Source organism: Mixophyes fleayi, chromosome 10, assembly GCF_038048845.1.
Source record: "Mixophyes fleayi isolate aMixFle1 chromosome 10, aMixFle1.hap1, whole genome shotgun sequence".
In the NCBI taxonomy this organism is placed as follows: Eukaryota; Metazoa; Chordata; class Amphibia; order Anura; family Limnodynastidae; genus Mixophyes; species Mixophyes fleayi.
In genome coordinates, this window is record NC_134411.1 from 52,585,866 (window position 1) to 52,612,170 (window position 26,305).

A 26,305-nucleotide genomic window follows, 5' to 3' on the forward strand; every position below is an offset into this window, starting at 1 on the left:
ATAATGTATCCTATATCACATTCCTATGAGCTATATTTATACTTGCAGTCAAATATAGACATTATACAGCCTATTTTTGATTTTGTTTTTTAAATGATCTACAAATTATTTTAATACACTATTGTTACAGCAACCATAGTCTGTGTGCAGCTGTTATTCTCATATTTAAAACACAGTGAGTAGAAAATATGTTAACTTCATCCATCTATTATCTAGACAAATTATGGTATTGTATTATATATGGAGTGATGGACTATCTAATGTAAATACTAAGCATTTTAAAAGTTAACATGGAGTTTTGAGATCATGTAAGAACATGAGGCTGTAGGTCAGCTGCTTTCATACATGTTCGTTTTAATACACAAGTTTTCCTAAATAACATATAAATGATGGCATCAGTACACAGATATTAATTATATGGGTTTATTCATGTATTCCCATGATTTGTGTATTATACAATATATTAGTTTTTTAAGACTGCAGTTACCAAAAATGCATTAGCATCTAACAAACTGTGCGATGGCTAGTAAACGTTCCCTGCCATAATAATACGTTTGTACGTTTAGAGTACAAGGATGGCAGTGATAAATGTAATGTAGTAGCAACATAGTGACAGAACACATCAGCTTTTTTTTCATGGACTTTTCATGCCAGTGTCTCTGATCAATAATACCTACATTTTAAGCTGCAAAATAATATTAATATATACAGTATAATGCTGACACATCTGTGCCTCAGAGCAGCTCTGACTTATGGCATTGCTGTATGGGGCAACGGGTGTGAGTGACAGTGACAGGATTAGTGTCACCTCTAGGAATATCTTACAGCTGTCAATGTCTGTCAGTCCCCCTTATATACACAATGACAATGTCAGAGGAGACAGTGTGGCAGCTGAGGGAAGATAGTAGGGAAAAAGGGATATAGAAGGGCAGAGGGTTAGAAGTCATTTAACCCCTCATGCACAAGAAGGATCTGTAAAACATTTGCTTAGCAACATGCTGCAGAATTCTTCATTGCTGAAAAGATGTAACTGTACCTATCCATATTACAAAATTCTTGAAAAATGTGATTACCTGGTAGTCTGTCCAGAATATAAAATACTGTATTATAATGTACTTATTTTAACTTGTTTGTTGGATATGCTGTTTATTTATTTATTTAATAATCGTCATCTGAATCCATAGCTGTGGGCTTTATAAGATAAACAAAGAAAGCTGTCATAGATGATTACATGCACATCATGTGACATAGGAAATTGGGCGGTGCCTTCTACAGTTTAACTGACCATCACAGCAACAGTAATCGTAACTAATTTCATGTCAAATTGCAGGTTGCATTTTCTACAGAAGGCAAAAGGTTTAATAAACCACAATATTTACAGTGTTGTTTTCTTTAGAGAAAACATGCACTTTTTTTCATGCATTCAATGCTCGGTTTAAGCACAGTATAGAAGAGTTTAGCAAATCAGTTTTTTATGTAATAGGTGCACTGTGACACAGTGGTTAGCATTGCTGCCTCACAATGCTAGGGATATGAGATTGGATCCCAACTGGGCCCTATCTGTGTTTATATGCTCTCCTGGGTTTGTGTGGGTGCACTTTGGTTGTGTGTGTTTGTTAGAGAAATAAAGGTTCTATTTATCAAAGGAATGTAAGCCCTAAATCCTGCAAAAATGTGAGTTTTCTCAGGATGTAGGGCTTCTTCCTATTTACCAATGCTCTCCTCCTAGTGATGACTACTACTGGTGGTAGACATTGCCAGGGAGGATCCGGCAATTCTCCCCTATGCAAAGAATAAAGAATAAGGAAGCCCATTTACCAAGGACAGTACGATTACAGGTACGGTGCGAACGGCATCTCGGGATGGTTTTTGCCAGGGGTGTCCATGGAAAAAATAGCTTTATTTGTAAAATAAAGTATTTTTCCTGTTTTTTTGTTTATTTATTTTATTTTTATATGTTTTACATTTCTTTTCTTTCAAAGGAAACTTTTTTTTTTTTTTAAATCTAGAATTGGAAACTCAAGTTTGGGCTTCCAGTTCCAGTGCGCATGTCAAAGTTGGCTCACACTGACCTGACAAGCGGTAAGAGTTCTTTTGTCACTGCCAGTAAGTATCGCTCAGCTGATCTGGTGACTTATTTTTTATAAATTGTGTTACATACTGATAGAAAATCTTGTTATCGGAGGGTTCAATGGGGCAGGGTCTGATGTGAATGATATACAGTATATTCAATGTACAGTACTACATAATAAGATGACGCTATATAAAAAAACAATAGTAATAATAGTAGATATGTTTGCTGTGCTCTCCAGTGTGTTTTTTTGCACACATCATTGAACTTTCTTCAACCACCTATACTTATACTTATCAAGGGGTTATCACCAGAGAAGAACCAAAGGTAACCTAGTCAGCAATAATATTCACTGAGTTTTTCCGAACATAGCATTCCGTGTTTTCCAGCCAAAATACAGGTCTTGTCTGTATACTTATAATGGGAAACATTTTGCATCTTCTAATTGCACTTCTGCAGAAAATCACCTTTGCAGACATGCTTCAACTAATTTTTATCAAGGAAACAACCACATGCGAAACAAAAGAAAATGTTTTTTTATTTTTAATGTAACGCAAAAAAACCCACAAAGTAGTGACTGCTACATTTTGTTAAATAGCCACGAACAATGAATGAATTCTATCAGCTGGTGAGATGTTTATGCAGTCATCGGTGGTTAGCTGTTGTTGCCGTTCGTCGTCATCATCGTCATCAGCGTGTGTGTTTATATGTGCATATTGGATTTTGCATTCGGTTTGTCTTAGATGGAGCAATGGTTGAAATGACTGGAAAGGTACTGATTTTTCATCACCGTCAATGTATATATAAGTGCATAGTATACAAATACAACTTTGGTGTCTTGTGCACAACATCATCATTCATAAATTGCCTACACAAAGGTGGTTATTCAATTAGGTTTCCGGTCCGCGGTAACGCGCAAAACGGGCCGCGAAGGCAATCCACGGTACCGCAATAACATGGACTTTCGTGCGCACCCCATTGGGTTGTGAAGGAAGATCCGCACTTTTGCTTTACCGTATTACTGTCAGAACTGCGCACTTTTCAGTGTAATGAGTGTTATCGTGGACCTAATTGAATACCCCCAAAGTGGTAAAACAGTGAGTACATGTCATTAATACACAGATTTCACATAATGATGTCACGTGGATCAGGAACACAGATTGGCTTTTTTTTTACTTAGGGTGCTAAAAAGCATTGTTGTCCTCAGACTTAAAGCATAAGCTAGAATATTTTCTAGTTAATTGGCACCTTTTCATCTCCCCTTCATTTGGATGGGTCCCCAGCACCATCTGAAGGGATACACACTAGACCTCCAGTTGCAAGCACAGACGTTTTTGAATGCTCATTTGCCAGGTAACTAGTGCTCTGGAAGCACTTAGAGAATGAACTAAATAAAGTTATGCAATAAATTGTGCTATTTGTGTAATATGCCGTATCATATGAGTTTAGAACCGCTTTGTACACTGCTGTACCCTCAATTGCTAAGCAAGGACGTAACTGTAGTCTGTGCAATGACTAATGGGTCAGCAGCACACCAGGCCCTGTCCCAGGGAAAACAATGTTTCTTAAAGTACAAACTTATTAGGGCTTCATAACAAACTTTTCCAGACAGTTATGTAATTTGAAAAATAATGAGGATAAAATGACTGTATAAATAATTCAGACTAATGTGGCAAATTGCTACTAATGATATGACTTTATGATGGTGTGTATTGTTATTCAGGAAGGGTGGGCAAGTATGGCGTTTTTACCAGAAAGTCACTGCATTAGTGTTTGTTTTCATATTTGGGAGATGGTGATTGACTTCCGGGACTGGTAGCATCATCTTTACTGAATACACACAAATATTATTAATATCTAAATGATACTACTATGCAATAGTATCTTACCAGACATCATAGGTGCTGAACTTCCTCTGAAAATATGTGTGAACATATTATATTAGGCAAAATGTGTGGAAGAGGCCAAAGTGTCCAGAAAATAAGCCAAGGTGAATACAGGCACAGTACATATAATACAATGCAGTAGAAGCCTTAATGATATTTACTTAAATGGATAGTTATGCTGCATGTCAAATTACTTTTAAACTTTATGCAATTTCTACTAGTAAGAATAGAAGTTGTAATTTTGTTCACATGCCTAAAGAAATGTTTTATAATTGTGTAGTTTTATATGTGCATTATTTACCTAATTTTTATACATATACGGGGGGAGAGAGAGAGAGAGAGAGAGAGAGAGAGATAGAGAGAGACACACACACACACACACACACACACACACACACACACACACACAGTTTTGTATGTAGTTATATATAAATATATACACAATCAGACACACCCTCTCCCCTCCCTCCTCCTTGAAAGAAGTTTTACTTCTGCTTAGCTGAGGGGAACAGGCTGTCTCTAACTCAGAGGGAAAAAGCAGAGAGACTAAAAAAAGAGGTAAAGAGTTAGAAGTAGACAGGGACAGACAGCCACATCAGAGAGACAGAAGCTTACACTGAGAAAGAGACTGGAAAAAAAGACACCTATGAGTGAGACTGGGAAGCTTTCAGTGACAAACAGGAAAGAGGTAGACTGAAAGAGACTGATAGTTACTGTGCTAAAGCGAAAGAAGCTGTCACTAACAGGCAACTATAATTACTTGGAAACAGTGACTGTAGCAAGGACTGGCAAGGGGAATCACTGAAAAAGTGAGTTAAAATTCAGTGCACTGAATAAGAATGGTTCTTTTATTAAGAAGAGAGAGAACATAGAGACAGATTAAAAAAGTAAATGTAGTATTTTAAGAAAATGACACAACCATAAACAGTGAGTGAGACAGACTGAGAAAGCATACAGGAAGGGAGAGGCAAGAAGAGAGAGCACGATTGAGTCACCAGCAAGGAAAGAGAGAGTTTGTGTTCACCCATTATCATGCTGGAATATACCAGAGACTGACACTAAGAGACAACCATGACTTCAGTATGGAAAAGACTACAGCGGACTGGGAAGAGAGCATCCCGCTTCCAATTTGTGGCTTCTTACCAGGAACTAATATTAGAGTGCACCCAGAAATGGTGAGATGACTGTCCTTTGACTGTAAAATTATCTGTATGTGAGTGCATTGTAGTGAAATGTAGTGTGAATGGCCATAACTAAGTTGTCTCTTCATGCACTGTCACATCAGTGAGGTATATGTAATAACTGTTGCAGAGCACAATAAATCATGTCTGTTCATTTTCTATATAGAATGTAGCCTGTGGTCTCTGCTTAAACTTCCTTCTAATGGAAATTACTGTATTGGATTGTCTCGGTATGTTATGTCGTTTCAGATTTCTCAATATTTAGTCTTATTTATCTATGATATGTCAAAACATGTTTTTCTATATAAAACACAATAGTCTATGAAGTGTATCAGTTGTGTGGTCATGTCATTATGAATGTCAAAGAGTAAAATACGTTATACAAAAACATAGTCTTTAATGAGGGCCGGAGCTGTACTTTCTTGTTTTTTTGTCATATCACATGGATGAGGTCTTTTTTCTGCAGCATCATTGGCTGCTATTAACACGGCAGGTTTTGTCAGGGATATGGACTGTGACTATCATGTGGCTTGTAGTAAGTGTCACCACTACAAGTGACCTCTCTGCTAGGCCTTTTGTTGAGGCCACAGCTTAGATAATATGTTTCTATGTCTTTGACATTGTGTTTTTTTTGTTCTAAAGGTTATTAGTTTGTTTTAGGCAGCAAGAACAGCTATACAAAAATAAATACAAATGTTACCACAAGTCTGACAGACTGTGTCTAATTGCATGCTGTCCTTTGCAGCCTGAAATACCTGCTCTCTTCAAGTGTGTCCTTGTGGATCGCTGTGAAATACTACAATCAGTTTTAATGTTGGTTGTTCCCCTTTTATTTTTTAGACTTTCTATGATTTTTCAAGATTATTTGCCCACTGGGCTCACTATTCCATTTTCTCATGTTTCATTCTTTTTTTGATAGAACAAGCATGACAGCTTCCACTGATATTAGTAACTACATTACTCCCACTCTATACCACCCTCTTTATAATGCCCCCTTCTCTGCACAAAAGTGCATTAAGATGTAGTAATTGCACAGTCTGTTCTCCATTTTATAACATCTCCCTTGCTATAAGAGGGGCTTCGGACTGTGTTGAAGCAGCTATTCTGCCCTGCTAGCAATATTACAATTTATAGATAAATAGGACTTTGATGAGGTTAAGTGTCACATATTTACTATTGGTTCAGCCAGATTACAATGGTAAAAAGTGCTTAGAGGGGCTATATGATCCATTCAAACAGCTATGTTGGTTTGGGAGTCAGAAGATGGTGCATAGATAAATGTAAGTTTTCAGTGAACTTTGTAGAGGGTGATAATCAGGTAGAAATAGAGGTTTATCTAAAAATAAACAGAACTTTATTTGACAATCCTCCAGTTATAAAACTATTGTTTTAGCAGTTCTTTATTGACTACAGATAATCAGGAACAGCATGCTTTAGTGACCTTTGTAATCTTTGACCATACCACTCAGCCAAGTTCTTACTAGGTCTATAGGAGCAATCATTGATTAGACTGAAGACAAACATGCTCTGGCTTGGTGTCTGCTGTAGGCTGGACTGTCATCAAGAATGCTATCCTTTTCTGGGATTTTTTAAACTACATTCAAGAATTTAAGAATTCCATTCATATTGCTAATCTGCACAGATTCCAGCTTTTTTCCTTTTTCACTCATGTATTGGATTCTATGTATTTGAGAAGATTTAGGTCCCTATTTATGCAAAGGCCATATAGGCCCAGACTAGGATGGCCACACTGTTTATTTTATACATATTTATTATTTTACTTTTTATTTTGTACATGAATAATTTGCTATTTGCCTATTATTGACATTTGAGTTAAGTAGAAATAGTCATAAATTATGTGCATTTATTTTATTTTTAAAGATTAGATGCTATAGGTCTTACATGCTATGGTGATAGAGAGGTGGGCATATGGGACAGCGCAGAAAAAGTGGCCAATAGCATCAGAAAATGTAAATCTATACCATATAGGGCTATTTTAATTTTGACAATAAATGACAATTGGTAACGGCTTTCCTTGTAGTTTAATTAATACTGTTAATCAGTATGATATTTTACTCTGTTATAAAAATGTACTTTATGTGTAGAATGTGAAGTTTCATTTACAGTGCTACTGCATTGCAATGTAACATCATAATTGACTACTCTCTTGGAATATCCAGGAGACAGGTTCTTTACCTGTCTGCAATGTAGGCAGGGATCTGTTGTGATGGCTCAAATTGCATCAAGTCATGCCCAAGTCAGTGAACACTCAGGGACCATGGACGTGATGACACAATTAGCGTTACCATATATATGCCCCACTCACTTAATGCGAGTTGACGTCATTAAGTCACCTCTTCTTTTTATACATGCTTCCGCATTGCCCGGAGGTATGGCAGGAGACAAGTATGTATAACATATATACTATTTTTCTTTACAGCAGATAGAATGTGCTATTCTGTATCCTTAATTATTTAATGATGGGCATTGGAGGAAGATATTAGGGGGATAAAGAATGAACTTCCGTTAACTATTGTCTCACTTTGGTTAGTGCATGGCTAGTGTACAATAGCAATGGTCACATGATTGTTTTAAAATCATTTGCAATAAATTTAGCAGATGTTGCAGAAAGTATTGTTCAGTAATTGCTGTGGGCGTACTTGGTTTCTGGAATCAAGTATTTGCCACTGTTTGGCACACACATGAGAAAAATGGACTTTGGGTAGAGGGTTTATGTCTAGGTGCCAGTTATCACTTCTATTGAAAATCCAGGGCACAGTCGAAGGTTTGTCTAGAGAAAGTATGTACTCAAGGGTATGAAATAAGTTTATCATCCAGTTTAGGTTTCACATTTTAGTATCCATGTCTTTGTTGGAAAGAATCAACTGCTTACATATATAGCTTCTTAGGTTTATCAAGAATGGTTCAGCAACTACTATACAGAGCTATAGACAGTCCTGTTATTCCCGATTCTATTTCAGAAACCAAAGCCGTGTTTAGATAATTGAAAGAACATTTATAAACATTCTTATCTGCAAATCTGCTTCTAAAACAATGGTATTTTTTGAGAAAAAAAGACCATTCTTTAAGACCATGTATTGACTACAGGGATCTAAACAAAATGACAATAAGAATAAAATCTTCTACTGATCCTGAAACACTTTTTTCATGGAATAAATCTTTTCTGAATTTGATTTACAGAGTGCATCCAAAAACAAAAATTAGCATCTTAAGAAACATCCAGCTCTGCACCTGTAGCATATGTGCCAGGTTTACATCGGACATAAATACACCAGCATACATATATACTCAACCAGGTTATAAGCACAAGAAAAGTTTGTTAACATTTGTTTCGATAGCTGAAAAAAACTTTTGTTTTTAGGCTTGATATTACACAGCAGATATACTATCCTAAAAATCCTATATGTACAATCAATGCAGAAAGCACCTATCAGCTATAAAGGTGAATATGCAGTCAGCCGATCAGAAGGTGCTAGCAGATACGGCTCTTGACGGGCGTATACGTGTCTCCGCACAGGTCTGCCTCTGCGGCATTTGTGTGAACCTTACTGCCCTCAGCCTTTGTCCCCTTTTCGCCTCTCCAGTTACAGGTAAGCACATGGATTGTTGTGCTATGGTGCTATTATTCTCTGGATTTATAAAAGTTTGCACCTGATCTGAGGTGCTTGGTGGAGCAAGGGTTTTGGATGCTAAGTGCGAATTTCTCACTGACAGCTTTTTTTTGGGGGGGTGGGGGGGGGGGGGGGTCTTTAGAGAGACATTTCCAGGTTCACATACTGCAAAAATAATTGATACAGCTGCTGGACATCCAATCCCATCCCTATACTTTTAATTAGATAAATAGTGTAGTTTACACTTTTGCAGAACACGAATTCCTATGTAAACTTTGACGAATATAAACAAAACATTCAAGCACATAGAAGTTAAACATGCAACAGCAGACAGTCCCAAAGGTTCTTCACTCTCATGATTAATTTAAGACATAAATGAAAAAATAAACAAGCTTAATTTACTGAGGGGGTGGTGCTTTTAATAATGTCTGTATTTTTTTATATCAGTGTTTATGGTGTTGGCCTAGCTAACACTAATTAGGACTTCTATGTATTGGTTATATTCCTTCTGCCTTTTGGTAGTACCCTATCATCTGTGATTTTAGTTCTATTCAATGTGGCTTCTATAATCTACAAGCAACTTCAGCATTACTCGTATATTAAGTTTTACCTGCACTTTTATGTTGAGAAATAAACTTCAGATAGCAGCTAATAAAATTATATTTCTGATTAGATTGTTGGTTAGGAGTGTAAGGAAACCTAAGGGAACTCTAACACACTAACTACAATTCCCTTTTTGAACACCCCAGGTACTCACCCGATCCTGAGGGATAACCATGAATACACCTGTTACCTGCTGCTACTCGCTTAGGTCACCCAGGTCCACTGGTACTCAGCCTCTGCGCTGGCCTCCGCCTACAACCTGCACCCTGGCCTCTCAGCCCGCCTTCTTGGGGCTCAGGACTTTAGGTGCCCTTCCAGACCTGTTAGAGGGGTCTTATATGCCACTCTTCACAAACTACAAATAAACTAACGAGGGGCTATCTTCCTTCTAAACTATCCAGAGCCTAGCACCCAATTCTATCACTATAAGGGTCTACCACCCTCAGGTGAGTACCTCCTTCGCTCTCTCTCTCCTACTGCCTGCTCTTACCTCGCACACCTCTTCAACCTATCACTCTCCTCCGGCGTTGTCCCATCCTCATTCAAACACGCTCTTATCTCCCCTATCCTCAAGAAACCCAATCTTTACCCCACCTCTCTTGCAAACTACCGCCCCATCTCTCTTCTCCCATATGCCTCCAAATTACTTGAGCTTATTGTCTGCAGCCGCCTCACCAGACACCTCTCTGACAACTCCCTCATTGACCCTCTCCAATCCAGCTACCGCCCCCTCCACTCCACCGAAACAGCCCTGGCTAAAGTCACTAATGATCTCCTATCAGCCAAATCCAAGGGTCACTTCTCTATACTTATCCTCCTTGATCTCTCCGTGGCCTTCGACACCGTGGACCACCCCCTCCTGCTGCAAAATCTTCTCTCTCTCGGCCTCTCTGGTTCTGTCCATGCCTGGTTCACCTCATATCTTGCTAACCGCTCCTTCTCTGTATCCACGTCTGGTTCTCCCCTCTCCCTGTAGGAGTCCCTCAGGGCTCTGTTCTTGGCCCTTTACTCTTTTCACTCTATACTTCCTCAGGGCTCTCATCTCCTCGTTCAGTCTTCAGTGTCACCTATATGCTGATGATATTCAACTCTACATCTCTTCTCCTAATCTTTCCTCCTCCCTCCTCTCTCGTGTAACTGACTGCCTCTCAGCCATCTCCTCCTGGATGTCCTCACACTTTCTTAAAATTAACATCTCCAAACCTGAACTCATTGTCTTTCCCCCACCCATATTCCCTTCCCAGCATGACCTCTCCATTGTTGTTAACAACTCCACTATCTCCTCTGTCACCCAACTCCGCTGCCTGGGAGTCACTCTTGACTTTTCTCTCTCTTTTGCCCCCCACATCCAATCCCTCGCCCAAGCCTGTCGCTTCCAACTCCGTAACATTGCCCGCATCCGTCCCTTCCTCTCTCAAGATGCCACCAATACTATCATCCATGCTCTCATCATCTCCCGCCTCGACTACTGCAACCTCCTCCTTACTGGTCTCCCCTGCTCCCACCTCGCCCCCCTCCGCTCTATACTCAGTGCGGTTGCGAGATTCATCTTCCTCTCACGCCGCTCCTCCTCTGCCTCCCCTCTCTGTCTTGCCTTACACTGGCTCCCCTTCCCCTATAGAATCCTTTTCAAACTCCTTACCACCACTTACAAGGCTCTCTACCAGTCTACTGCCCCTTATATCTCTAACCTCCTCTCCATTCACACTCCTGCCCGCTCCCTGCGCTCAGCCAATGATCGCCGACTCTCCTCCACTCTGATCACCTCTTCCCACTCTAGAATCCAAGACTTCTCCCGTGCTGCCCCCCTTCACTGGAACGACCTCCCTCGCTCCATCCGTCTCTCACCCAACCTGTGCTCCTTCAAACGGCCACTTAAAACTCACCTGTTCCTTAAGGCCTACCGACCATCCACTTAACCTCTCATCTCTTCTGTTTCTCCCCTGGCCCCCATTTTTCTCTCCCCTTTGCTTCACTGGCTCCCTTCTGTGCCTGATTTTGTTCACCCTCCCATAGGATGTAAGCTCGTATGAGCAGGGCCCTCTTTCCTCCTGTCTCCATACCTGTTCTTCCGCTCCGTCTCTACTGTATTTGCCTGCCCGGAGTTTCTGAAGTATTGGTATTTTATGTTTAATGTTCTGTACTGTTTTACCCTGTATGGTCTACTGTTTGTACTGTGTACGGCGCTGCGGAAACCATGTGGCGCCTTACAAATAAACGATAATAATAATAATACCACCTTGCTATCAACAGGGACCTAATGTCCCTCTACCTACCAGGGGTCTTTATGTCTCCACACCTAATGGCTGGTGCCCCAACTAAAGAAGGGCCCAATGCCCCAGCTAAACTACAAGAGCCTGGTGCCCAACTAAACTGCAAGGGCCTTATGCCCCAACTAAACTACAAGGGCCTTGTGCCCTATTAATATAATTACAAGGGCCCTATTTACATAAACTACAAGGGCCTTATGCCCTATCTACCTAAACTATAAGGGCCTTTTGCCCTATTGAACAAAGCTAGAAGGGCCTTGAGCCCTGTTAACCTAATATGGCCCAGTCCTATCTGTTGCTTGGGCCTAGTGTCCGGTATTGGTCTCGGGCCTTATGCCCACTGTGGGAAAGAGTAAGAGTGGTGCAGGTGGGGGCCCGATAGAGGGCATGCCCAGTAGGGCCCTACCTGTTATTGCATTACCTCGGTGTAGCTCTTCACTCTGCTACTGCTCCCGGCTTCTTTTGGCCTTCTCTACTTGATTACATCGTCTTCCAGACAGGGTAGCTCTCAGTCCTTACAAGGGCTCCCTGCCGCTCACTGCTCTCCGATCAACTCCTCCTTCTTCTCTCCGGCGTCTTGAAGTCTTCTCCGGTGGTCTTGAAGTCTTTTCCGGCGTCTTTGTGCTTCTCCGTCCGACTTCCACTTCCTTCTGGCTCCGCCCATTACCTGCTCAAAATCGCGGCTCGCAGCGGCTTATAAAGCTGCTGATGCATCAGCGTCATGATGGAAATAGACAACGTGGCCGCCGCCTTCTCGGAAGGAAGCTGGAGGGACTCACCAGGATCCGAAGACCACGGTGAGTCCCCCACAGGTGTAAGTAGATAAGGCTTCCGGTATAAGCTAGGCTGGGTACACACTACAGAAAATTTCTCCCAATGCAATATATTTTTTTATCAACAACTGAAAAACAAAAAGAAGTCCCGATCAGCATGCCAATTCATGTGTACACACTAAACATGTTTTACAAAATTTACCTTCAGATCTGTGCTCTTTATTTGTTATAACCAACGAACAGATTGTGTCTCTGCACACTCCATGGACACTGCTGGTCGTGAGTGCATACACACTACACAATTTGCCTGACATCCTTCCATTGTTGAACAATTTTTTAGTCGGGTTTAAAAATCTAATGAAACGATATTGTGTGCTTTGGAACGATAATTGTTCATTGATGCGACATATACACTAAGCCAATATCAGGCCGAACGGTAGTTTATCATGTAATTGGCCCGATAATCGGCTGAATACCCTGTAGTGTGTATACATTCTAAGTGAAAATGTATGTTTAACATTCGAGTCCCTAGACTCCTTTGTCCATTTCTTAGAAATTCACTGGGAACAGATTATTATATCTGTCAACTAGTGTCTATATGCTCTGTTTAATATGCTAGATTAAAGGGGATTTTGTTTATGATTTTGAGCAGTGGCTAAATGAGTCAGGCCAATACAAGAAGGTTTAAAATGCATGTAACGTGCTGGGTACACCGAATCTTGGCTACATAGGGTTCTGTGGCAAAAGTTGCACAGGTCCTTATAGAGCAAATACAAAAATCCACTATCATCATCAACATTTATATATATATATATATATATATATATATATATAGTGCCAGCAAATTCTGTAGCGCTTTACAATTGGGGACAAACACAGTAATAAACAATACTGTGTAAACCAGACAAAGGTGTAAGAGGGTCCTGCTCGCAAACTTGCAGTCTATGGGATTCTTATACTTCACCTTTGTTCTAGTTTGTTATCACCTTATTTTATCCCCCATCTATTTTATGCACATTATTTGTATACTCTCGAGCCAGGGTTTAAACTATTGTGAAATCTAAAGATTAGGAGCAAGGATTAAGATCAGAATTAGATTAAGATAGAGTTCAGCATTTGTTGTTGTTTTTTTACACAAGATCACTCAACCACATTTATTTGATGAAGAAAACTGCCCCTTTTAAACAAAAGATCTATTATTTTCCTAGGGTGGGGGCTTCTGAGATAGAGACACTTTTACTGCCTTCCCCCAACAAGGCTTTACTATTAGTGTGCTTTGGCAAATACATTTTTTCCCTGCCTTCGTTGCGCATTTAAAAAAATAAAATAAATAAATAAGTATTTCTGTCCTGACCTGTTCTTTTAATTCTTTAAATTATATTGAGCAAACTGCTCACAAGATAATCAGTTTGGCTGTCATAGCCATGAATGTAAAGCGTAGTAAATCAATTCTGGGATTCAGATGTTCACACATTATTTTGTAGAGTAACTTCCTATGTAGTTAGGCTTATCTCTGTGGTAACTATTATAAATTGGATAGTAGAAATGGAGCCTGGAATCATTATTTTTGGGCTTCAAAATGGCATTTCCGCAGTGGGGACGGGACTAAAATAACGCGATTGGCCACGCCCTGCCCCCTCCCACCCTCCAGTCACGCCCATCTCCCGGAAAGAACTTCAAAAAAGTCTGTAAATATGACTTTGCCGCTTGGACAACGCTTTTCTTTTTCCCTAAAGGAACTAATCCAAGTGTTGATTGTACTATTAGTATTTTGAAGAAAGACTGGAATAAGCATGGTATTACCTTCTTAGTATACATGGTGGCACAAACTTTCCCAGATGTATATTCATCTGGAATGGCAGATATGCACATAGAACTCTAGTGTTTTCTGTTACTTAGCCATTCTGTTATATTTTTGATATGTTTATTTGCTTTGATGAACATCATACAAGTGTTGTCAGCTTGAGAATAAAAGAAACTGTAAATCTGAGCATATGTATAGAGGTGTATCTAATAAGAATTATTAATAACAATTAATAATATTAAGGAGAATTAATAAGTATAGGTTATTTGTATTGCTCTGATTCTAACTGATTTTTTTATTATGATATAATAAAAGTGTTATTATGATATAATAAATGTTTTAAATGTTTTAAAGAAAGTACAGCTTTTTGAGTGCAATTTAATTGTTTCTTGGAGACACTGCGGTTTTAGAAAATCGTGTGCGTTATATATTTAATTGCAGTTCCTCAATCATCACCACAATTTGCGCTTTTTTTTTCTTTATTCAGTCTAAGGGTTTCCAGTTCTCAATTTGAGTAGAGGGACTTTTTGTACTTAACATTTATCTTATTATTGCATATTATTATTCTTTAAATTGATCTTTATGGGCCTGATTCATTAAGGATCTTAAATGAAGAGGATCCTTATTTCAGTCTCCTGGACAAAACCATGTTACATTGCAAGGGGTGCAAATGAGTGTTCTGTTTTGCACATAAGTTAAATACTGACTGTTTTTTCATGTAGCACAGAAATATCAACTTTAAATTTCAGTGTACAAATAAGCTATCAAGTATTTGTGTGTTACATGAAAAAACAGTCAGTATTTAACTTATGTGCAAAACAGAACACTCATTTGCACCCCTTGCAATGTAACATGGTTTTGTCCAGGAGACTGAAATAAGGATCCTCTTCATTTAAGATCCTTAATGAATCAGGCCCTATGTGTTTATAGTCATGTACTTTAGCGCCATTAAGGTTAATTATTTTAAAATGTTCTATAATAGGATGATGGTGTCTACTGATCAACATTACCAGTCAGTCATATAGTAACCTGCTACATATGTTGCATCAACATTTGATACTGTGAGAGCTACACTTCTCAGTGCTTCTTTATAAATGTATTGCCTGGCACCTTTGAATGACCAATGATTACATGCGAGGCGAGAAAAAACTATTCATACTTGCCTACTCTCCCAGAATTCCCTGGAGGCTCCTGAATTTCGGGGAGTCCACATGAACTCCCGGAAGAACAGGCAATCTCCTTGTGGAGGGGGGGCATGGTGATGTAGTTGTGTCACCATAGCCCCGCCCCCTACTATATAATGCCAAAATTCACCACATTGAAGAGCGGGGAGGGGCTTAATGACAGATCTCTCCATTAAGCGCCATCCCCGCAATTAAATGCTGCAAATTTGTGAAATTTGCCCCCTTTTTTAAGTAGGGGCGGGGCTATGGTGATGTAACAATTTCACTACGCCCCCTCCTACCCGCTGTCACATAATCTGTCCTCTGGGAGGATAGGTTATAAAAATTGGCAAGTATGACTAATATTGTCCTATATAAGTTATTTTTTTGTTTTTCAGACAAATAATAGTTGATATGTTATAGGTGATGTTATTACTAAATGTACTCAACACAATGTATACAGTTGATCTCAGGATAAATCTCTGTTTACATTAATACTGTCTCATTTTTACTTCCTAGGGAACAGGGTAAAACTCAAACAATATAGAAAATCTCAACCATTTACATGATATACTGTACTTTGAAGCATGTTACATTTGCAGATTATATATCTGAGTTCAGTACAATACTTTTAGCATTTACTTTTTTAGGAACCATTACTGCAAGTAAAAGAATGGTTCCTGTTTTGAAAAGTGTCATATCCCCTTTCTAACTTCTGCGCAAATATTTTACACATATACTGATTAATGTAGAGATTGAGACTTTAAAACTCACAAATAATTCAGATGAGTTCTGTTTGCTGTATCGAAACTGCTCCTGGGTCCATAAAATCTCTTTTTCCAAACTGCAGATTCACATTCATGATATGTTCTTCGCAATATTTAGAAGAAAATAAGCCAGCCCCTGGTCCACCAAGCCCAACTCACAATCTGCACAAACATGGCCACCTTTGACTCCAGCCACACTGTTACAATAACTCATACTCGTCAACTATCCCTGAATGTCAGGGAGACTCCCTGAAATAGGGGTGATCTCCCTCACTCCCTGAAGAGTCTGGCATTCTCCCTGATGCTGAGCCAATAGAAGACATGGTTGGCTTCATCATCTGTGGCAGGATGACACATTTCAGAAATTGTGTCCTATGTCCATGTATTGATGCCTATGGAGGTGGCCATTTTCATGGAGACCAAGATTAAATCAAAGACTGACAGGTAAGACAACATGACTTTAGTAATGGAGACAGAAATGTAAAAGACACTTCAGTCTCTAGAGGTTCATTAGCTGCTTTTCTTTAACGCATAGTTGCCTACTCTCCCGGAATGTCCACATTTCTGGGAGACCTCCCGGGCTCCCAGGAGAGCAGGGCAACCTCCCGGTTCTCGCCCCCGCAATAGATAAGTGACGGGGGAGGGGAAGGGGGCGTAAATGACGCAAATATTGTGTCATCTTAGCCCCGTCCCCTGCTGTAATTGGTCAAAACTGAGACAATCGTTTAGGGGGCAGGGCCAAAATGATGCAAATCATCAAGACCCGCCCCCGGACGCCCACCTCTCCCTGGGATCTCTCTGAAGCCTGCGAGTAAAAGTTGGCAAGTATGCACTAACTCGGCGGTTCCCAAAGTGTGCGCCGCGGCTCCCAGGGGTCACTGGGGTGCCGCGGGCCAGCCATAAAAAAAAGAAAGAACACAGAAACTTACCAATCCGCCGGGCGCCGGGACCCAGCAGTCTCCTCTCTCCCGCAGCTGTCACAGAGAGCAGAGGAGGGGGGACAGCGTGACAGAGGGCAGAGGGGGCAGTGTGAGAGAGGGCAGTGTGTCTGGATGCAGAGGGGGCAGTGTGTCTGGATGCAGAGGGGGCAGAGTGCCTGAGGGCAGAGTGTCTGGATGCAGAGGGGGCATTTTTGCATACAACTAAATAAGTATTTCTGTCCTGACCTAAATACTTATTACAATTTTTTGACCCAACTACTTCTAAAACAGGACTGCTCAATAATTATTTTGGAGGGGTGCCTTGAAAAAATTTGGAGACTCTAAGGGTGCTGCGAACTGCAAAAGTTTGGGAACCACTGCACTAACTGGAAACAACCCCTGTGGTCAATATGAAAATAAAGACTATTCAGTGTTGTGATGGTATTTACAGGTAAACCAGGTAATTGTTAATTCTTCTAGTTTCGTGGTAAATGTGTCTGGCAGAATTATTTTACCAATAGCACACATTCAATTTAATTCTCAGTGGTGTGCTGCGGAGGGCCTCCAGTATAGTCCGTGAAGGTACTCTGCGGCAATGTATCTTTGTTCATTTTTTCTCGAAGCCCGTAGAGGTGTTCAGGAAAATCAGCGTGACACTCCTATGGTGTTTATTTACTGTGTCCCAAGAACCAGGGTAATATTTCTGGTGCTGGACACCCACAGGTGTGTATGTTGGGGGATGTGGGGCACAATAAAAATAAGTGATGTATCCAATTTTGTTTATAAGATTCTGCCAAAATGTGTTTCATAAATATGCTTTAGCTAAATTCACTAATTCCTATAGTCCATATACAATTAACCTGTTACTATTAAGAAAAACAGACTTCTGGGAAATGCCTTTTATATAGTAGCCCTTTAAGTAAATGCTTTGTCCACTGGTTATTCAGAACATCACCAGGGCTTGTGCTGAAATAGTGTTCCCAAGAAAATGTCTTAACACCTGGGAGATAAGGGACGTAAATACATTTTACTGTTAACAGTAATTAGGTATAGTGTAAAAAATATATAAAGATTAGTATAAAGCTGGGTACACACTGCAGTAATTTCATGTAATTATCATGCAGATCACGCGATAAATGACAGTTTGGTAAGATATTGCATTAGTATATACTCTCCCACAATCATGTTTTATCGCACCAAAGCACATTGTATCGTTTGATTTGGTTTTCTAAACTTCCTAAAGATCACAATCAATGATGGAATAACGTGTGTATGTACTCACGACCAGCAGCGTAGGCGGACCTCTATAGAGTGTGCAAAGTCACGATCTATTCACGGCCAGCAGCGTAGGCGGACCTCTATAGAGTGTGCAAAGTCACAATCTATTCACGACTAGCAGTGTGCGGAGTCATGATCTGTTCATCAGATGGTTATGAGAGATGAAGAGCACAGATCTGCAAGTAAATTGCGTTGATAAAATCATTATAGAAATCGCATCTGCAGTTATTTTTGTATTGTGCACCCAGCATAGTGGTAGTAGGTTTAGTAGAAATAAAATATGTCAACAGGTTGGTATTAGCACAAGTACAAAACACAGTTTAGGGACAGTGCTTAGTGTTTTGTTTGCATTAGTGTGTGATTAAATCAATATGGCACATAGATTTTATAATGCAAAAGAAGCATATAGAATGTTGTTCTCAGACACAGAAAGAGCATGTGAAACTAGCTTCATGTTTCTGCTACAAACTTTATCCAGTTACGTTGCATCTACAAGCGAAAGGGCCTGATCCAACAGCAAAACTTATCAAGACTACAGCAAGTGTGTGAGGCAGAAATGGAAAGGCATCCATAAGGTCAAATTAGAGTTACAAATATAAATATTATATATTATTATCTATAATAAAACCTGAAATCAAAATAAATCATGATCAACATTTTTTCACCTTTAATGTGACCTTGCAATCAACAAATTGCGAGTGATAAACAGACACAATTTTATGGAAAAAGAAGTGAAAGTAAAAAAACTACAGTACACTGGTTGCATATGTATGCACACCGCATAAACTAATACTTTGTGAAAGCAACTTTTGCTTTTATTATAGCAATTAATTATTAAATCTCTATCAATTTTGCACACTTGGACTTTAAAAATTAAGTGTTCCGCCTAGAATTCCTAGTTGTGCAAAAACATAAAACAACATGGAAAATCCCCATAAGTATTACCCACTTGTTCCCCTTCACCAGGGCAGGCAGGTCTGGGGGGGCAGGGGGTCATCTGCCCCCCGTCCGGTCCCATTGTGGGCTACCTTGGGCTAGGTCACTGGGCCACCTGCATTTTTTTCCTTTAAAATAGGCTGCTGAGTTGAGTCTTGCCCTGTGTGCTAAAATTTGACAGCCCTCCCCTGCCCTTCACCATTAGTCCATCATGCATTTTTCCACTTTGGCTGCTTGGGTCATTTGTGATGTGTTTTTAATGAGCTACAGCCGATAAAGAAACAAATAAATATTTTTTTTAGTTAATAAAAGTGATGAATATTTGTTTAATTAAACCTTAGTTGAAAGGTTTACAGGAAAGGGACCTTATGGACTCATCCGGCATGTTATGACAGCAGCAGGGAGCCTGTCACTGGTCCTGCTACCCAGGGCCGGTGCTAGGGTTCTCAGCACCCTAGGCAAAATTTCAAAATACCGCCCCCCCCACCCCAAGACACGCCAAATACCCACTTCCCAGACCCTCACACACTTCATTGGTAAAAAAAAAAAAAAAAAAAAAAAGATAAGCCTTACCTCCTACAGCGGTCTGGCTGCCGTGATGTTTTATAGAGAATGTTGTCCAGACTCCACTGCTGTCCAGGGGCAATCACAGAATTTCTAGAGGGGAAGTATCCAAGTATTAGATATGGGAACAAAAACTTGTGAGAATGGCCCATAACACTGCCCCCCCCCTGCAGCACACTGCCCCCCCCCACTGCAGCATACTGCCCCCCCCATGTCCTCTGTCCCACCACCCCCTGCAGCACCATGTCCTCTGTCCCCCCTCCCCCTGCAGCACCATGTCCTCTGTCCCCCTCCCCCCCTGCAGCACCATGTCCTCTGTCCCCCTCCCCCCCTGCAGCACCATGTCCTCTGTCCCCCTCCCCCCCTGCAGCACCATGTCCTCTGTCCCCCCCCTGCAGCACCATAATTTTATTGGCACGTCATGCTCTATTTTTGACTTGCAGCAAGTCAATAATAGAGCATGAAGGGCCAATAAAATAATTATTTTATCCACCATAGTGTTTAAATCAAAGATAGAGCATGAAGTGCCAAATAATAGTCATTTTTCCACCACATAGTTTGCAAATGAAATATAGAGTATGACGTGGAAAATAGTCATTTTTATACCATTGAAAAAATACTATTTTCCACCTCATGATCTATATTTAATTTTCAAGCTATGTGGGAGAAAAATTAATATTATTTGGCACTTCATGCTCTATCTTTGATTTAAAAACTATGGTGGATAAAATAATTATTTTATTGGCACGTCATGCTCTATTATTGACTTGAAGCAAGTTAAATATAGAGCATGAGGTGCAATAAAATAATTATTTTAACCACCTTAGTTTTAAAATTGCACATAAAAGGGTGACATAATAATAAAAAAATCCCACCCCCAACATTTTTTTTTACTCCAAACTTTAATTAATTAAATTATAATAATAATACCCCCCAAAAAAAGATAAATACTTACTTTTTTGGATCCTGAAGGCTGGGAGGCTCTTCTTCTCTAATTGCTGCCCACCGCTCCTCACCTTCTTTATCACAAAGGAGAGGGGTGGAGCAGCCTATGCATGCTGGGAAGGGAGGGGGGCGATGGGTATTAGCAAACTGCCAGTGGCAGACAGTGTGATATATTAAAGCACAGGCGCCGCGGCCGCTGGGAAGGTCTGTCACCTGATCACTGACGTAAGTGATCAGGTGATCAGCAGTGTGATGCGCCGGGCAGCCCGGGCGGGCGGACAGAGAAGAAACAGCGGCGGCACCCCGCCGCCGCTGCACCTCACTCACACTTTTCTCCGCTGACTAGATTTTCAAATCTAGTCAGCGGGAGCGGCGCCCTGCAGGTCCCGGCGCCCTAGGCAACTGCCTAAGGTTGCCTAATGGGAGCGCCAGGCCTGCTGCTACCCCTATGAGAACTGGGGAAATCTCACTGACCTTGAGTGGAATAGGATGATTTCTCCTGAGCAAATTAACAAGATCACGAGGTTAGGCATGATAGAAGTGAGGAGGGGCTGAGCAGCATCAAGCCCAGCAGGGAAGGGCATATATAAAAGCAGAAGGCACACTCACCTAGCCCTTTTTACATTATAACAAGCTAATGCAGTGGTTCCCAAACTGTGTGCCGTGGCTCCCTGGGGTGCCGCGGTGTTCTCACAGGGGGTGCCTTGGCCAGGGCCGTTTGTAAGCATGGCAGGGGACTTCTTGGTAAATATTTTGGCTTAGGGGTGCCTTGAAAAAATTATGGAGACCCTAAGGGTGCCTCGAACTGAGAAAGTTTGGTATCCACTGAGCTAAGGTAACATATAACCTCTAGTGGTCATGTGTACTTTACAGGCACAAAGCACATTCGGTGATTACTGGAAAGAGAGATGTCTGCAAGAGCAGATATGTGTTGGTAGAGAGAGTTGGATTATAGCAGAAGGGTCCTGAGTGGCCTTATCGTAGCTGTACCCCGGGGGCCGGTCACAAGTTACTCTGATTGTGCAGAGTTAGTTGAATGTGAGGGTTGTGCTAACATCTAGAGGAAATAGGTAGAGGCGGGCAGTCCCCTATGGTGTGTGGAATGCCTCTGAACCAGTCTTGGTGTGAAAGAGTAGAGGGGGCCCTTATGGAAGTGAGGTGTGGTCATCGCCAAGTAAAGAGCGTGGCTCACAAGTGAGGCATCCAGCCATCTAGGAGACAGGTAAATAGCGTGTCTAGAGAGAGGATGAAGCCAAAGAAGGTCTCAGGGCTAGGGTGCAGAGGCAGCTTAAGGAACTGGTAGATGAGATTGGTTAGGCTACCAGCCCATTAGAACCCTGAGGGCATTAAAGGCCTCAGTAGCCAACAGACGGTTTTCAAGTTCGCAGAAGAGACGTAGGTAGTAAGTGTGTTTTGCTTTGCAAACAGAAGAGAAAGTGGAAAATAACACCAGGTAGTAGCAAAATTGCATTAGGAGATGCATTTTGGGCTTTGCTGACACAGCATGGGTTGGGAGACAAATGTGTCTGACAAATGGAGGTGCCTTCTCCTGTAGTTCTTGACTACAGGAACTGAGGCAGGAGATGCAGAAGACATTCAATTGGAAACATGGGCTTTTAACTGAAGTGCTTCTAAGGGTCAAACTAACTATGCTGCCTGGAGTGGCACTGTGGGTATAGACTCACAAAGAAGGGGTGCAAGGGCCGAGTGAGGTTAATGAGTGATGTTGTAGTTTACAGACAAGGTGTGGCGGCTCAAACTGATCAGTCTGCAGTGTGGTTAGTTGTACAATTTATGGGGATGCATTTAACATAGAAGGTGATGCCAGGGGAGCATGCACATGCCCTATAGAGGTTGGATGGCAGGGTTGCAGTGGCAGAATTGAACATTAAAGGGGGCTGCAACTGTGTGGTCAGGGGCAAGTGTAGTAATGCCAGTAACAAAGCAAGTATTTTGGAGAGATTGCTGTCAGGAACAAAAGGGGCACATTCCAAAGAATAATTACAAGGAGGCTTACATGTGTTTTGCTCCACCCTTAGGTTAGAACATGGGCATGGGAGTAAAAAAAAGAACAAGAGGTAAAACAGATATAAATAATAAAGAAGTAGTGAGAGGAATTTGCATGGGGCATTGCTCAGCGGTGTCACATGCTATGCGGTTACATTTTTAGATACCAGGCCAACAAGGGGTGGATATGTGCGGACTCTTACATTGGACGGGATTGAAAGCAGCAAAGCTGCCTTTGGGCCTGAAGCTGGGAATTAACTGAGCAGGCAGCTCTATATATGCAGAAACATAAATCTCAGACAGTGGGAATTGGAGGTTTGCACATCCAAGTTGTATATGCAAGATGGGGGTGCATTTGTCAGATATTGGTTTGGTTATTTTAATATACATATACAAGAAGTAGTGTAAAGGGTCTTTGAGTAAATTGTGAGCAGAGGCCAATTTAAGGTGTGAAATGACCTCTTCTGGGGCAGAAGAGCTTATTAGTTGGAAAAAATTGGGAAGGTATGGTTATATTTGGTGGGAACCCCAGGAACTGGCAGCACCAGCAGTCCTGAAGGGGTTCTTGGGACACAGTATTTTGGGTTATTATATTACGATTTGGACTAGGACGGAGTGCCTAGTGGCCAATTGATTGGGCACTTGGTTTAGGGTTATTGGCCACAATATACATTGACCCGGGGGGTTAATTGGTTACCTTAAGATGAAAGAATTTAAATAAAACACTGTGGACATATTCACTCTACTGCTTGGTGTTGTGTCCATGATTGAATGGGTGATTATTGTATGACTGCAGGACAGAGGGACATATCGTTTGGTTTGGTTTTTGCTATAGCAGGAGGACACACTTGTATTCTTCCTGTTGTACTGTAAATTATCCCAGGCTGTTTAGTGCTGGGGCTGGTTGAGGATTTGGGAGTGAGGCAGGATGCCCTTTTTAAAAAAAAAAAAAAAAAGATTAGTTTCTTTTTATTATGCAGCACTTGTACATGTGCAATGTTGAAGCAAAACAGAGATGGAAGAATGTATTGTTGGAACTTTGCACCTCTGGGAAATGGTTTTGAAACTCTGTGCGAAAATTTCCTATTTTTTCATTTATCTCTTATTTTAACACGTTTTTCTTTGTGATGTGAAGAAATGTAAAGCTTGAGATTTTGTGGGGATAATACTGTTCTGTGCTGGTTGACCTGCAGCTATAGATCTATCACATAAAACACTACAGCAGCTGGTGATCTAAATGACTAAATATATTTTTCAATACTTCTTTCATTCACATATAACAATGTGTCCACAAAAGGTAGTAACACACAAAATATATTAGTCTGTATCTACTGTATATTGTTAAAGTTATTATTATTATAGTTGATTTGTAAAGCAGAACAGTGGAGAAAACAGGACATACATGAAACAGGGACATTAAAATTAGACAAAATAAATACAGATATGAAAACAAAGGGTCGTAAGAGCTCTGCTCATGAGAGGTTTACATTCTAATTGGAAGAAGTTACAGATGAAACATGAGGGAAAGAGTGTGGATCAGAGTGGAGATTGGATGATTAGTGTGGGACTAGGGTAATCTCTAATAAAGAGACAGAGAATGTCTGAAGATTTGAAGGTTGTACGAGAGACTGATTGGGAATGGTAGGCAATTTCTATGAGTGGGTATCTGCAAGTGAGAAGTCTTGTAGGCATACGTGAGAGGTGTTTACCAGAGGTGGAGCACAAGGCAGAGGCAGATATAAGAAGGTGTGATGGAGATTATTTTGAGATGAGATTCACTATGTATACAGGAGTGGAGTTGTTGAGGGGTTGGTAGGTAATGGTGAGTAATTTAAATTGGATTTTGGAGGACATGAGAAGTTACTGTGATTATCAGTAATGTTACTAGATTGTCTGAACAAAATTAAACTTTCCCTACTCTCCCTATGGCTGCTCCTATCATACAATGCAGCAAATCTGTGCATTGAAATGTGGTGGGGGGGAATGGGGGGGCATGGTGATACAATGGTGAACTCCCTATGTCCCCTAGATTTAAAATGTTGACAAATATGAAATACGCTGTGCATTGTTCATTTATCAAGAGAACACTGAATTATAGTCCTTAATTTATTTTAACATTTCTAATTATTTCAATGTTTATAGAAATAGAATGTTTATAGAAATATTGTGGTAGATGGTTAGTTTGTGGCTATGTTCATGGCATGGGAATTCCTTTTATTTACAAATGTTTCTCCAACCTTGCTTTTGATACTTCCTCTCCAACTTTTTCCTTTAGCTCTTCTGGAGAGCCATAGCTGCACATGATTTGCAACTTTCTGCTGACATTTAAATATTTCTTCTCCCCTAAATCCTCATGTATTTAACTGTAGGATCCTTAGAATATTTTTTTGGTCCAGGCTCATTCTTCATCCTGTCTTCGGGCTTCGACAATGCTGTTGAACCATCTACTTTCCTTATCGTCTTTAGTTAAGTTCATTTCCATAATTTACCATCTGCATTTGTCTTTTGTGTTTTAAACTGTTGTGACACTTTTAAGAACTTCTCCTTATGACTTCCTCTACACAAAAATACACATGGAAAGTTCCATAATTTGCAAATCTGCAAAGCCTGTATTTAGCAAGGGGAATAGATGTAGCATCATTTGTAGTATGAGTACCCCCTGGATTCAATCAGACAGGTGTGAACCTTGAATAATTGCCCTACTTACCTATCAAAAACTGGTGTTGTAGACACTGGGGACAGCCAGAAAAGGAAAGAGTTTTAACTATCTATAAAAGGCAGACCAAATTAACGATAAGACTTTAGAATCCAAAAAGGAGATACTTTTTAGTTAAACGTGATACAGTATCTTCTAAGAGAATGAAATTAAATCAAACATCTGATTGGTATTTCGAATCATGCGCTGTCTTAATACAGCGCATGATTCGAAATACCAACTTATTCATATTTTCCAGCTACATGCTTTCATCCAATCACCGCTGTAGGTGGGCTGATAAATTTTGATATTGAACTCATGAGCCTCTAACGGGAAGCGCAAGTTGCCGAACACAGCACACGTGCTGGTAATATAGGCTCACTCACAAATCTACAGCGCTGCACACCGCCTAGGCTCTGTACATCAACAGAGGAGACACTATAAAAGGAGGCTGTCATTTTTCATACGCATAGATGTGAGGCTTTATCTAATGAGTCCTTTTTGAATACAGTGGCATTTTTCTATCAATACACTTGGTGTCGTTGAACTTTCACTATATGGTGATATTTTTTGCATTAGGTGATGCAATGACACCTTTTTAATCGAATTACCGACTGTATACATGTATTACACACCATTGTTTATTAGTAATCCAGTATGTATTGGTATTATTCATATGCATATTTATATTTATGCTTATAGTGATACAGATTTTTATTGGTTTCTCTTTTTTTGTATATATATGAACATTAAATAATTGTGCCGATTTGAGAATTGCGCTATCTTATTTGTATATTTAGTTTGCTCACC

The 26,305-nt window shown here is 40.4% G+C and overlaps 1 protein-coding gene across 3 annotated transcripts in view; it reads left to right on the forward strand.

Moving 5' to 3' along the window:
* The first annotated feature begins 4,423 nt into the window (after positions 1–4,423).
* EHBP1L1 (EH domain binding protein 1 like 1) overlaps positions 4,424–26,305 on the forward strand; it is a 149,145-nt gene continuing 127,263 nt past the window's right edge. For 2 of the 3 annotated variants that reach the window (XM_075188756.1, XM_075188757.1), the window contains exon 1: positions 4,424–5,132. In XM_075188756.1, coding sequence (XP_075044857.1) covers positions 5,029–5,132 — 104 coding nt within the window. In that variant the 5' untranslated portion in view covers positions 4,424–5,028. The remainder of the gene's footprint in view (positions 5,133–26,305) is intronic. The other variant, XM_075188758.1, reaches the window with a different exon arrangement.